The 16228-nt window shown below is 31.7% G+C and overlaps 1 protein-coding gene across 1 annotated transcript in view; it reads left to right on the top strand.

Annotated features, from left to right (window-relative positions):
• The window catches only part of LOC115887001 (TATA-binding protein-associated factor 2N), a 123222-nt gene extending 107420 nt beyond the window's left edge, over positions 1–15802 (top strand). The window contains exon 7 of the mRNA XM_030906328.1: positions 15539–15802. Coding sequence (XP_030762188.1) covers positions 15539–15719 — 181 coding nt within the window. The 3' untranslated portion in view covers positions 15720–15802. The remainder of the gene's footprint in view (positions 1–15538) is intronic.
• Positions 15803–16228: the final 426 nt, after the last annotated feature.

Genomic DNA, 16228 nt, shown 5'->3' with positions numbered 1-16228 from the left:
TCTTAATAAAAGGGCGCCACGAGATTATACTCTATGAACTCGGCATAAAAGATGTTACAATTAAGTAGACTTCAACACTAACCTCGAACTGTTGAGTGCAACTACCATGAACTTCAAATATTATTATAATTACTTGAACTTAAGTGACTCTAACTTAACTATGAGACTAGACTGTAAATAATACTAGTAAAAATATTTAAGCAATTTATTAAAATATGAAAAAGTTTTTATATAAAAAAATGAAATTGAAGGTAAATGAAAATAAATGTAAAGTGAGATGAAATTTAAATCAATAAGAACTAAAAGTATGACGTCATAATCCCCCTTACTTAAAACTAAGTACAATATCCTAGGTGGATTACAAATATCAAACTAAATCTAACTAATATCTAGACGATCTTACTCTACAGTGTAATTTCTTGACAAGTACTTGAAAACTACTCGAACTTCGTCCGGCTTAGCTATAGTGCATAGCTACAGGGTGTCTACGAAGGTGTATAGCAGCTCGATGCAATGTCACTGGAGCTCACGGATGTCAGCAGAGGTACAGGTGTAAGGTAGGTGTTTCAAATGGTAAACATAAAAACCCTAAATAATATTGGTTGTCTTAGAAAAGAGCCTCAATTATAGAACAAGGACTAGCATAACGTGTAGAAGTTAATAAAGGTCATAAAGAGGGACTAATTAAATCTGAACTTTACCTCAACGAGGGTTTATGATGTCCAACGGGTACCTCTACACGGGCAACAGGAACTAACGGAATTCTGGACTGTTCTGTGCGTCTGAATCGGACTTCTTGCACTACAATTACGAACAACCAAATATGATTTAAGAAAGATAACACTCAACTAATCTTTCTACACCACGTGGGCGTGGAAAAGTCGAAAACCAGACAACAATATGAACAAAAATCGGTTGAGCATTGACTTAGAATAAGTAGAAGAATTATAGCATACCTTGGAACTACTCGGGGACTTCTTGGGCACGTGGAATCGGAATATCGGTCGGAAAAAGGCTATTTTAATCCCATTACGGAAATTGGTCGGCGGTCCATGTAAATCCGACAAAATAGAACCACGTCTCTGACCAAATGAGCTCCGGAAGACTTAATCCTTATCTAGGAAGACCTGCTCATAACCAACAGGGAATGCTTCACGAAACAGGCAGCCAATTCTTCACGATGACATTCGGACGGTGGATACACAAGAAGTCACACAAGGATTGGATTGAATTTCCTTCACAAAACCAGATTTCAACCGGAAATATCCCTCCAGGATATAGATAGAGAACTATATATCTTCTCTAGTCCAACTCACAAAAAGGCATAAATAAAAAACGATGTTCTAGAATATTTTCCACTGCCATATTCCATATCCGGTCAATGAACGAACTTAACTCACAAATTCCCACACTTAAATGAACAAATTGCACACTGCGATCCACATCAAAAATAAACGATTTAACTACGAAATTTTATCTGATAATTATAAAATTTCGGACAAGTGACGGACAGGTGATGATCAAAGATAAAGAGAGGTCGACAAAAATCCTACTGCTGATGGCGGCATCCAGTGACAAGTGTATAACCGGTTGCATAGTAGTAAAATACTAAATAAAATAATATTTGACAATAAAATTATAGTACACATGATGAAAAAATAATAGTTATTTGCGATAATTTATGAACCAGCACATAGAGGTCGCATCGATGAAATTTAACTGTTAAATCATTGATCAGATTTTCAGATGAAACAGCAACACCGTAATGCTAAAAATAATGTAAGCAGATGGGGCAAGTGCCTTTATACACCGGTTCATCGGTTCTTCAAAAACATCTAAAGTACCATGACCGTGAATCACCCTGTATACACATCAAAACACGAACATTTTATTACAATAGTTAGTATAGGTAATTTTATGTTACTCGTAAAAATATCAATTCCAGACTGCTCACGTTAATTTAAAGGCTCAAAATTGAGCATATAACTTTTCAAAAGCCGTTTTAATTATAACTAAATATTGGATCTGATACAAAAAAAAAACGATGGCAAAGTTCATCAAATATAGCAGTAAACATGCTTTTTTAATTGGCCTTGTTTAATGAAGAACTCCACTCTGCCGGATTTCCACAAACATAGAAATGCTTTCGGTTATTAACTAGGTCGTTCTGTCGTTCAATGAAAAATTCCAACTAACAAAATCTACTGGGAGCGAAATTTACTAGGATTAAAAACTGCACCAATGATATTAATGTAAAATCTTTACTTTATCACACTAATTAGACAAAAATATACATTTATAAAAACCGAGGGGCAAACCGCTGCTAAAAATGGTGTACAATAAATACCAATTTTGGGAAAAAAGTACCAAAAATACCAAATTAGTATATTATTCTTTTTAGTATCTAAAGAGTTTAAGATATTTGGAGCTTTAAGGCCTATTCATGTCAAACTACGATAATTAGGCCAGAAAAACATGTAAGCTTAAAGGCCGAGACACAGATACCGCACCGCGTCCGCACCGTGTGACGGCCGTGTGTTGGACGTCGCACGGAGAGAGATTTGCACAATGTAAAAGAACCACCTAGTCCCCACCTTACCGCAACGTCACCGCACTATCATCCCCGCACCGAGCCCGCCAGGTGACCGACTAGTTTAGTTTACTTTTTGACGGACACGGTGCGGTGTACGAATCTATTTTGTAAAAAAAATTTATTAATTATATTTTAAATACTAAATTAATATAAAACTCGTATATTATTATTATTATAGCAAAAAACATTATTAATATTAAAATAGAAAAATTAATCGAAGAGATAAGAGAGTTTTCACTGCTATATGACCAGTCGAACGAAAAATATAGGAATGCTGAATATAAAGAATGAGTGTGGAAAATGACTGCAACCACTATTCGTAAACTATTTTCACTATTTGTAAACCTTTTCAACATTTTGTCTCCACGAAACAGCTCCGTAAGCTTCTAAAATAATACTAAACTGTAATCATGAGACAGACCGCACGGTCGACACACAGATCAGGTGCGGACAAGTGTGGTTTTCGCGTCATCTTCACCGACAGTCTGCCGACTTGCGGTGCGGTGAGGTGTGTCTTGACCTTAATTCGAGTTCCAAAAAAGTACGGTTCTAGAACGGTTTAAAACAATCGCACAGTCTAATTACGACAATCAGTCATGTCAAAATTTGCAAAAAATCATATTGTGTCAGTGTTTTGAACCGTTCTAGAACCGTACTTTTTGGGAACTCGAATAAAGCTACTGTCATGACACGTTTAAAAAGTCATTTTAGCGGTCCCATTAACATCGATACTTCAAAAATTTATAAAATAAAAACTAGACATAAAAAGTAATTGATTTTTTTGTTATTTGCGCTATTTGTTACTTATAAGCTCAAAGATATAAGCACAAGAAAAATAATAAATTCTAAAGAGAACCATATTATGCTTCCATGATGCGAGTTCTTTAATTTCTTGACATTTTTTCGTGTGACGCTATGTACCGTTTTTGCGTAAAAACCATTTTTATGCATTGAAAAATTGCAAGCTTGGCAATAAAGTAAAAATAACCTAGTTTTCAAATAGGCCAGCAACCTAACCTCGAAATAGAAGTAATTATTCTTAAGTAATAACGAGGTATATTTTATTGTTAAGTAGGAACTTACCTTAGACACTAAACATAAAAACTTTAAAATACTTCATATAAAATAGGTCAACACCAAAAATTTTTGATCGTGTAAAAAGCGCGAAGGTGGCTCATTTTCAATGCAAATGGGCCAGAAAATCTAGAAACGATATGCAATCAACTTTCCGGCCGTCGCCACGTGCATTTAATCCACATCCACCGTTGCCAGGATGTCCAACAAAATACCTGTTTAATACCATTTTAATACCAGATAAAACCAGTTTGTTACCAAGTAATACCAGTTTATTACCAAATAATACTCAATTAGTACCAAAAATACCAAATTAGTACCAAAAGTACCAAAAAAATACCAGTATTACCAAGTGCTTATACAATAAATACCACCAGCGGTTTGCCCCTCGATAAAAACTAATAAAATATGTATCCAAACACAAAGTTAAGTATGATTTTTAAGTGACCTTATTTAATGCACTCTAGAGGTTTCAACAGAGATTGTGGACATTACTGCATTACCCAGGGTTATGAAAAAATCTCACTATTATAGGATCCATTATTTTTTACATAATATTCGAGAAATTTATTGAGATAATAGCGCTAAGCTATTGTTTTCCAAATTGTATTTTAAACATAGAGCTGTTTATTTTTTCTCAATATTTCAAAATTCTCGACACCATTTAATGATCTTCCAAAAACATAAAAATTAGCAAATTAGTTATTTTTTTAAATTGTATTTTTTATTATAGTTCTACAGTCCCCGGATTGTCTTTACAAGAGGAAGAACTTTTTTGTTATTGACATTTTGAGAAAAATGTATTCTTCATAAAAAAATATCTTGTTCTAAAATGGTTAATCTACGTTTATACTTTCCATATTCCCATACCATTTTAGAGAAAATTAAAAAAAACATAGTTGAAATAAACTAACCAAAACTAAACACAACATAAAAGTCCTCCTACTCTGGCTAATGAAAAAGCAAATGATCTAGCTAGAGAAGGAGCGCACACTCCCACTAACTGGACCAGAACCGTTCCGTTTTTCAAACGGGAACCGACCAGTATTGCCGGAGCAGCGATACCAAATTATCTACTGGCGGGGATAGAGAAATGTGAAGTGTGAAATTAAAACGTTTTTGGTTAATTCTTAAGAAATTCTTAAGCGAATTTATAACATCTTGGTGTATTACTTGTAATGGCGAAGGCCTAGCAAAATAAGCGGATGACGAATCATGCTTTCTAAATGTGCTATTATAAGATATTACCCATGCAATTTTTTTTTGCAAATTAGAGAACACTATAAAGGTGTGGAAAATGTATTGTAAAAATGTTTATAATCAAGTAGTGGAGTGCCCAGAGACATTTTAGTAAATTTTTAATTATTTCTTTCTTAATTTTTTGATTTTTTAAGTCTTTTTCTAAATTTATTGAAGTAAATAAATATAATGCATAAGCTATAGCTAATCTGCTTATATTCTAATCATTGAAATTTATTTCAATCAAAATTTCAATGATTAGAATTATACAGGGTGGCGCGACATATAGGTACGACGCGGTTTTTGCAAGGAGAACAAAAGTTTGTATTGAAGTGAAATTTTGTGAGCTTATGTAAGTCAATTTAAATTGGATTCTAGTAAAAAATAAAGGTTGGTTTCATTAGAAAAGTATATGACTAAAATGTATAATTTTTGAAATACATTCACCGGCACGAAAAATGGACACCTTAAAACTTTGATGTATTTTAAAGGTTAATATATTTTGTTTTAATGGGCCGATTTTGATGATTTTTTAAGCAGTGCGTTGACAAATTGTTTGACTTTTTAGTATCTTTTTTTAAATTAAAAATGAAACTCCCCATCTGTTAATTTTACGAGGGAAAACAAAATGTTGATATTTTGGTGAAAGATTGAAACACCCTGTGGAATATAGTAAAACTGCAAGAAATTTAAAAATAATTTTATCATCTAGATACATCCTTTCTCGATGGTTTGTTTTTTTGGTTCATCTCATAAGCTTTATTTTTGTTGAGAATATTCACTTTTGAAGAAGACGATAACATTTTTTCGTAATTCTTACATTTAGACCACGCCTTTGCTTTTGGGCCTAGTCAACACATCTAGTAAGTACTGGTCCCGAAGCATAAGATTTGCTTCATTTAATCTTCTTCTTATAGCCCATTAGTTAATATGTACTTTTCTTAAGTGTAATTCATTATCAATTTGAAAAGCTGGCAAACGGCGGTTTCTTAGCGATAAACTTACAATAAGTCGATCGTCTCGATTAGAAGTTCTCATACGAAGGTTCCTGGACGTCTAGGTTGGCGTCCTCATGGTTGTGGTTATAATTTAAAAACCCTGTTTGCCCTGGTTAAAAAATGCCCAAATCGTATTTTTAATATCTCAATTTTTTTTGAACGGAACGAGGGTGGCTCATTGGCATATTTGGAAAAAGCATTTTTTACGAATAATTTGATACCACACACTTGGTATTTCGAGTCAAATTTTTGTTATGAACTGCATGTTATAATTTCAAATAAACCATATGTGAAAATGTCAAAAGTAGACATATGATATGTCATTCTATTCAGAATGTCATTTTCTATTGAATAAAGTAAAAAAAATACCGAGGGTACCATTTAAAATTCAAAAGTTGTAGTCATTTCCGGTGAAACAGGAAGTGACCGAAAATAATTGAATACGTCAATCAATCATAATTTATGTCATATACTAACATACAAAATCTCGTTTTTTAACTGAAAAAATTAAAAAAGTTATAGCGGTGAGTCACTTTTGAGACGCACCCGGTATACAGTGCAGAATTAAAAAAAAAAGTTTAGTGACACCCTCTGTAAGCCAGTGGTAAGATTTTTAAAATATTTAAATATTACCCGCATATTAAAAACGTGAACTAAAATTCTCATGGAAAATTTCTAATTTCGGCCTTTTGGAGCACTCGGTGTAAGGGGCTTCTAAATAACGAAAAATTAATAATGAAAAAATCGAATTTTTCACGTTAATATCTACTTTGAGTGCTAATGCGTTAAAATATTTATAAAAAAGTGAATATGAAAAACGTTTATCCTCAATAGACCATTTTGGGGCAGGAAAGGCAGTTTACGACTGAGAGAGGTCGCTTTTAGAAACCCTTTTCACAAATGGATATTGGCTTTTATGAATGGATTATATTTTATTAAAATTGCCGAAAACCAAATAAATAAAAACGTTTTTTTTATGCAGAATATCTCCAATAAATAAATTGAAAAAATATTATTTCTATATTTATATTGATATTTATGTTTTCCAGACTAGGGAGGATTTTGAACAACGGAATGGTTAGTTATACAGACCACAAAAATATTTAATTGTCTACTATCTGTCTCAATAGTTTATGTTTTTTTTTCAAACGTCACAAAAGTATTAATTTCTGTGGCGTTATTGACAACATAAAAAACTCATTTTAACGCTTAGGCATAAAAGTAAAGTACTTTTACGCCTAAGCATAAAAGTACGAAAATATATTATTATAAAGTGTCAAATTCAACGAGTGTACAAAAGTTTCTCAGCATATAATTACTCACAAGATATTACATTTAAATCTTTATATATTATTTGCAAAATAGCATGTTCTATTCAAAGAAATGCTTTTTTGTACCTCGCCTGCAACGTCGTCTCAAAAAGTATCATTTTTACTTCTAATACAACAATATACTATTTTTTTTTTCAAACATCACAAAAGTACGACTTGATTGCGATGTGTAAAACGACAATAGAAAAAGGTTATTTTGACGCCTAGACATAAAAGTACAATGACAGTACTGTATTTATTAAACTGACCTTAAGTGTTTATTGTAAGTGTAATTATAAGATTTGTAACAAATTTATATTTTTAATGTAAATATTTTTTCAAATATAATCATTAAAGAGTAATCAAATTCTAATTTTGTTTATCCAATATACAGGGTGTCTCAGGCTGAGCGTGCATTAGAAGTTTCTAGAGCATTACAATATCTAGATCGGAGATTCTTAGCAAATCATTGTTTCACAATGAGATCTATCGATTAAAAATATATTCAATATGGCGGCATTTCCGGAAATACGGAAAGTTGACAAAAACTTTCTTATTTTAAATGGATACCTCAATTTTTTACTACATACGTAAATTCTACGTAAAATTTTATGAATTTTGATATCAAATACTCTATACCTAACAATAACCGTTTTTGAGAAGAAAAATATCTAAAATTTTTGGACGAAAAAAAAACTTCCTATCAAAAAAATGTGTATAGCCTAATCGTCAAATTTAGTGACTACCACAGCGACTGTGGCATAAAAAGAAGACATGTGGCTATCTATTTCGAAAAATTAAATTGTTCGTAAATAATGCCATATAATATTGGCTGTAGCTGTCATGGAAATCGCTCAAATAATCATACATCATATTTTTGAAATAGAAACCCAGTTTTTTCCGGAAAGGCCTTCTCACAACTATCCACTTAGGAATGCGGAGCACGATATTTATCTGCCAACCCCGAGCTCAGAACTAGTTAAGGGCTCAATACTGTACAATGCCAAGAAAATGTACAATCATTTGCCTTCGAATATCAAGTCACTTTCATTCTTTCCCGCATTTCGCAAAGCTCTGAAATCATACTTACTGGAGAGAGCCCTATATGCGGTAAACGACTTTTTTGTTGATGTTTAATCATGAACAATTTAGAATTTTAATTTTAATATTTTGATCATCTCACACACTGGTTAAAGGTCTAGTATTTAATATTTTATAACTCTTGATTTTATGTTATTATAATATGATTTTATCCATTTACAGTTTTCCTTTTGTAAAATTTTCTAGATACGCCTGTGTTCTGCAATGTCCATATATGTTTTAGTTGTAATTTTATGACGTAATTTTTTTTTTTATGTATGATTTTTTTTGTATTATTTGTATATTTGTTTTTGTGCTTTTTTTGTTTTGCTTTGTCGATGAGGCTGTTTTGGCTTTTTGTACAATAAAGCGTTTTTTTTTAAATAAACCGTTTTTAATTTATTTAAGATATAGTTTTAAAGCGTATATTTTTCTTGATTTTATCTAGGTCCCTTTGACATTAAGTGTCAAACAATCAGACAATTTATTTCCTTCTGTCAGAAAAATAATTATTTTAATTTCGCATATTATAAATAATGCCTGTTTAAACTTTATAAAGTGTATACAAATGTATCTTGTATTTTCGCGCTTAAATGATATTATTAATATATCATATACCATGCGATCGAAAAAAACGCAAAGTTGACTTGGAAATGACGATCGATGACATATTGATTTTTTAACAAAGAGTCACAATATGACATGGCCAGATGTATCGTTTTACATCGCTGGACGTTTAAAGTCATAGGCTACTGGTTAAAATTAAGAAAAATATACGCTTTAAAACTAATATTAAATAACTTAAAAACGATTTATTTTAGGTATAGAAATAAGTAACGAATTAAAAAATCTGTTCACTAGTGAAATAAAAAAAAGTAGGTTTCCATTTGAAAAAAAATATTTATGATAATTTTTTTTTCATTATTTCCATGACAGCTACGGCCGATATTATATGACATACGAACAATTTTATTTTTGAAATAGATAGCCTCAAGTATTCTCTTTATGTCACAGTGGCTGTGATAATCACTACATTTTTGTGACGTTTAGGCTATATAAATTTTATTGATAGGGATTTTTTTTCGTCCAAAAATTTTAAATATGTTTTTTATCAAAAACGGTTAATGTTAGGTAAAGAGTATTTGATGTCAAAATTTATAAAATTTTACAGAGAATTTAAGTATGTAATAAAAATGAGGGTACATATCTATTTTATGTATCTTAGTTTATCTAGTTATCGTAAGTATGGTAATGTAAGGTGTCTTGGTAAGTAAGGTATCTTAGTTTAAATAAACTAAGAGAGTTGTTGTCAACTTCCGGTATTTCCGGACGTGCCGCCATATTGAAATTATTTTTAATCGATATATATCTCGTTGTGAAACACTGACGTGACAAAAAATCTCCGGTCTGGATATTATACTTCTCTAGGAATTTCTAATGAACGTTCAGCCTGGGACACCCTGTATAGCAAGCCACTTTGTCTATAGAATTAACTTACGGAAATCAACAAGGAAAAAATCAAATGTAGAAATATTATATGAATGCTCAAACTTATTTAAAAAAAAATCCTCATTTTTTATAATTTATGGATTTATACCCCAGTCAATTTAGTTAAAAAAAAGTCCCATCGGTGGAAAAAATCTCACAGTTTTGAAAATTGTTTTAAACGATTTCTCTAGATTTTAGGCTGATATGTGTCAAAAGTCCCCGAAGATAGACGATGAGCTCGAGGAGTAGGGAGGAGTTAAATGTCAATTTTTTCACTTTTTTGTTTATATCTCGGAAACTATGACATCTACGGAAAAACACTCTATATACAAAAATAAAGCTGACTGAAAAATTCTCCATAAAAATGATCCTATACATTTTTGTTCACGGTTTCCGAATTAAGCCATTCATAAATTGTATACAAAATTAAATGGCATATTTCAAATCCGTACAAACACATTTCTTTTCATTGCACGTTTTTCGTTCAAACAGCGGTGAAGAAGTACGATATCATGATTTTTTAAGTATTAAGTATAACTTAACATATATACCGTGATTTTAGAAATTTTAAACGTGATGCGTTCACATAAAACACTCCTTGACTGCGTAAGTTATTTGTTAACATAAATAATGGTTTCTGTTTATTTATTTTGCTTTCTATTTTGGGGTAATTTAGAGAATCAAAACCGGCATTATGTACATAACATATTATAGAAACAAAATAATTAATAACTATAAAATAATACTGAATTATTATGTTTCTGAATAAATTTTTGTGTTGGAAATGCGAGATGCCTTCATTAAATTATTTAATTCAAAGATCTTTTAATGAAAATTAAAGCACCTTACCTTTAATAACATAGATTTTTTGTAATTTAAATTTCATAATATATAATACGATAATATACAAAATTTAAAAAGAATTTGAAAGACCTACTGAATTAAAAAAGTACGATATATGCATTATTATAAATAGTAAATTACAATCACTTTTTTATTGAATACAATTTACTTGTTTAAAATGGATAATATGGAATAATATCGAAAATTTTAAATATGAGGAGTCATGGGAGCCCAGATTTCCTTAGATGAAGTCAGTTGTTATGTACGTGGATAGCATTACTGTATTCAATTATTGTATTTTGAGAAGTGTCAGAAATCACACTTTCGTATGCGCTTTTAAAACTTTTTGAAATTCTACGAGGGAAGACTGATTTGAAAATTGGTAGTGTAGATACAGGTAGTGCATATAAATACATATTAACACTTACGTCAATTGTACCTTTTTTTGTGTTGAGGAGGGAAGAAATCTTGCATAAGACACCCAAAGTTGGGTAGTGCCGGAACCCTCCTCCAACTACCACTTTACACTGGAATCCGCTCTCGCATTGCTTCAGTGTAAATGGTGTCTAGATTTATCTCATCATGTTCTTTGTCTTTCTTCGCTCTCTTTACAATTTATGATATTTCGGACTATCCGATATATTAGCGTCCATTGTTCTTCCTCTTCAACTAGGTATATGATAAATGTGGGTAAGTCGAAGTCCTTACCGGCTTTCATACGGAATTGTTGAACTATATGTAGGTGCCACTATCAACCCTACAACGATCATACAAATATTTTTTAAAACGCCCATGGCTAGACAATGCTTAACTCATGAAGAAATCCACTTCTCCGTATGATCTGTTCAACCATAATTGAATATCGGGTATTAACTTGTATGTCCATCTGCCATATGTTCCGGTATTCCATTTGTCCTGCCACTGTTGAAGAAGTTTTGTCCTCGCTAGATCCTTATCCATCCCATGGTATCTATCATACCGTTCCTGTATGAGCAGTTCAATAGGTTCTATTTCAGATAAAACCCCTATAGCCTCTCCAGATACCGTTTTGTATGTGCTGCATACTCTAATAGCCATGATACTTTGTATTCTGCGTAGTCTTTGTGTAAGTTATCGATACTTAATGACTTTATACCATACCGGGGCAGTATATAACAGCTGCGAGTGTACCACACTAGCAAGCACTCTCCTTTGGATGCTCTAGCTCCTCCCACGTTTGGCATGAGCAAGGCTAAAGTGGTGACAGTTTTTTTCAGCCTTGGTGATCGATTTATTAATATGGTCAGAAAATTAAGTTTGGTGTCCAGCCACACTCCTAAGTATTTCAAAGAATTACTTGGATAAATTACAGCTCCTTGTATATAAAAATGTACCGGGGATATTTTTCTTTTTTTGGTCAATAATACTGCTTCTGTTTTATGTGAAGCTACGGCAAGTCGAAAGCGACTAGAGTTGTTTTATCTGGTATTTCTATCCTCAGTAGATCACCATAAAGTACATTCCAGAGCATAGGTCCCAAGACTAATCCCTGTGGTACATCGCTATTAACCATCACAGCTTTTTGTAACCTCTCGGCCTCGATTATAATTTTCTCTCTGATAGGTACGATACTATAATATCGATTAGACATCGATCTATTTTTCTCTTTCGTAGGTTATTCAATATAAGTTGCCAGGATGCGTTGTTAAAGGCATTTTTGACATCTATTGTGATCATTGCACAAAGTCTACGATGCTTACTTGTATATACAGCAGCTTCTTCCGCTATGTGCATTACTTTAAGTATAGCATCTACAGCCTGCCTTTCTCCACGAAAGCCATATTGCGTTTCTGAGAATCCCCCTTTGTGAGCAATTTCTTCTTCCAGTTTAATTCGTATGAGATGTTCATACAGTTTTCCTTCCACGTCCAGGAGACTGAGTGGTCTGAAAGATGCTGGTTCATTCAATAATTGGTTTTGAATGAACCAGCATCTTGCAGACCACGTCAATTGTACCTACAGGAAGGATGTAGACCTCATGTAGAATATCACCACAATATACAGCCTCATGGAACCAGACCTCAATTGCTAATGCCTCAAATGTTTCGTCCTACTTAACATTAGGAAAATCTACAGGCAGGCATAGAAATCTTAAATTCTGAGCAATCGTGGACCATGAACCATGTCCTTGGTTTTCGTATACTTTCTACAATATTTGCAGCTGCGCTAAATGCTATGATGTACTTTTTTACCGTAAGGCAGGCATACGTTAATCTTTAACTTGTGTGTAGTTATAGTTAAGTCCTGTGTGCACTAGTGCTCTCCAATTAAACATAAAAAGTCAGGATGCAATGAAGACTTGAAGGATATTATAAGGACCCCTTAATATTACCATTATTAATATGACAGGTTAAATTTAGATTTTAACTAGATTTTAGATGCGAAAATACAATATTAGAAATAGTGTTAATTTTGTCAACCCTGTAATTCTCAAAAGGTTAGACCTATGAAAAAAATGCCTTCAACCAATTTTGTAGAGAATTTTCTGACCTTCAATTTTCTATATAGGGTATTTTTTCGTAGGTTTCATAATTTCCGAGATAAGCTAAAAAGTTATAAAAGTGACATTTAATCCCTCCTCTCTCCTTGAGCTCATCAACTATCTTCGGGGACTTTTGACACATATATCAGCCCAAGTCTAGAGGAATCATTTAAGACCATTTTCAAAAGTGTGGGATTTTCTTCCACCTTGTCTAATTTGACTGGGCAATTAAATGCTTAAAATTTTATAACTATTTTAGAGAGTAATTTCAACTTAACGGTTCCCTAAACTTTAACTTCTTGAATCATTCCTATATAATAATTATTCTTAAGGAACAAACAGTAAATTGAAGGATATAAATCCGCCCGAGCTATTTTCCAAAGTAATTTCTTACTCGTAACCGTTTACAACTTAACTGGGAGATAATGGAATTCGATTCAGCCGTATATACATCTATATTGGAAAACGCGGATTTAACGGAAACGTATGGCAATGCCTTATCTTACACTGTACTTCGGCTATTATTGGCTATTTATTAGGCCGTTACGAGTTAGATATATATGGAAAGTTTAAATTGGTTTTCTGCTCGAAATTTTTGTGTTATTGCTTCGAATAAAGGGGTAACGGGCTATACTCTTTTGAGAATTATCAACACTTTTGGGATGTGTTGAAATGGATGAGGAGAGTGTGATAAAATTCAGTTCTATGACATTATAAAGTTTAATAATAGAGTTTGCTCTTAGATTTGTTTGTGCTAAAAAATTTACAAATTATTATTGCGGTTAAAAATATTGGACTGTAATTATATATTATATTAATGTATATTACTTAAAAAAAAATCAAATCTAAGATGGCATGCGGTCAACACAAGTTTAAAATAACCAATTTTTTTAGAACCTCTCAAATTATTTTATTTAGTTTTTAATTTTGTGATATATTAGCAAAACATATTTTGACTTTTTAAAATATACAAATAAATATGACTCGGTAATATAATAAGGGTTAGGCTCAGAGGATAGGATATTTTGAACAGTTTGTGATCGATGTGTATTTTTTATTAATGTTTGGTTTTTGAACTTAATTTGATTGGACTTATTGGTGATAGCTTTATATCAACGAAATGATAACATCTGTAAGAACTTCTATTAACACACAACGTTCGTCTCAAAAGTGGCTCAACCCTATAACATTTTAATTTTTTTTTTCAGATAAAAAACGAGATATGGTATGTGAGTATATGACATAAATTAGGATTGATTGATGTATTCAATTGTTTTTAGTCACTTCTTGTTTCACCGGAAATGACTACAACCTTTGATTTTTAAATGGCTGCCGGGTATATTTTTACTTTATTTTATAGAAAATGACAGTCTGAATAGAATGATATATCATATTATGTCAACTTTTCACATTTTCATTTAAACAAAATCGTAGTACCATGGCTATGTTAACAACACTAATTTCTAATCAAGGAGCCTTGGAAAACTAGATTTGATCGTCTAATGTTTTTCGAGTCTTGTCCTGGCCGGCTAAAAGACGCTCAAAATCCTCTTTTTAATAATATCTCAATTTTTTCAATTGGAACAAGGGTGGCTCATTAGCATATTTGGAAAAAGCTAATAAGCAAGATATTACTGTACAAAGATTACGAAAAAAATATTTTATTTTTATCTTAAATACGAACAGCAATAGAATAATGACATTTTTGGGAATATTACTACTATCCTTGTTTATCTTATACAAGGTTACTATGAAGACACACTGTTTTACGAGGTTTGTGAACTTGAGGACAATTCATGGCTGTCTTATTTGAAAATGAATTCACTTAGGGTCTGTCATGATTTATTATTTAGTAATTTTTTCTGCCATTTTTTTAAGGAAACTAACTTTTATATTTGTTTTCGATTAAATTCCATTAAATATGGCATTAAAATATAGTGATCGCTTATGGCACAAAAAATAGTATTTTAATTTCCAATCTAGAGTATGTTCATAAACTCTGTGTTCATAAACTGAGTTTATGAACACACATATTTTTTATTAGTAAAACCTTTTTTTTAATATGCTAACGAGCGAACCAAGTTCCATTTGAAAAAATTGAGTTATTATTAAAAATACGATTTTTTTTTAATCTGAAAAAAAAATAAAAACGGGGTGAGCTGCTTTTGAAAAACATTGTGAGTGGATTTTCATAAAACGCCGCAAGCCCTGGATATTTTATGAATAAAATCAGCCAAGTTACATGAGAACTGCGGTCCCCTTACCGATGCGTCGGTATTTTAGATCTCTTTGACAAACTGTAGATAAACTTATGTATTACGTATATTTTAAATGTATAAGTTATAAAATTAAATTAAAATTTCAACTGTAACACTAATCTCTTTTTTTTCAGGTACGGAGTTGGTTATGGATCCTACCGGGCCAAAAATCCCTACGACTACGATAATGGTTACAGGCCTACAAGTTACCTCTACGACAGGCCATCGTCAACAACCACAGATATGCCAAAACTTTCTGACAGTGACATGAACACACCTAGTCCTTCTCAGAGCAGTTCATCTGGCAGAAGCTAATAAAGCATAGAATTTAAGAAAAAATGCATATTGTTCTAATTGAAACTATAAATATGATCAAATTAAATTTTAGTTAAAAAAGCATTAATTAATGTTAAATATTTCTTACTCAAAAAATTATGTTTAAACATGCAAAACATATCCTATTTATATACTTACCTTTCTGCATTTTTTAATGTTTTTATTTTATTTTTTGCACCTATAATTTTTTTTTATATTAACTGCCCCTTTGCAAAAAATAAAATAAAATTCCACTTCATTGTACTTTTTATGAAATATATCAATCACAAATAAATATTGACAGTAAATATATGGAAAAATATTATGTTTAAAATCAAGAACTTTAGAACCCCCATAACATTTTGTTATAAAACTATAAGTAGGTATAAGATAATTATTATATCCATAAATTGTATAAGCAATTAAAGTTATTAAACAATTAAAAGACAATTTTTACTTCAATTTTCTACTGATTCTCCCTACTACTCGAGCTTTAGCATTGTTTTTAT

The sequence above is a fragment of the Sitophilus oryzae genome, unplaced genomic scaffold, assembly GCF_002938485.1.
Source record: "Sitophilus oryzae breed Bouriz unplaced genomic scaffold, Soryzae_2.0 scaffold_550_pilon_pilon, whole genome shotgun sequence".
Lineage (NCBI taxonomy): Eukaryota > Metazoa > Arthropoda > Insecta > Coleoptera > Curculionidae > Sitophilus > Sitophilus oryzae.
Note: the sequence above shows the minus strand (reverse complement) of the source record. Positions and strands in the feature narration are given on the sequence as shown.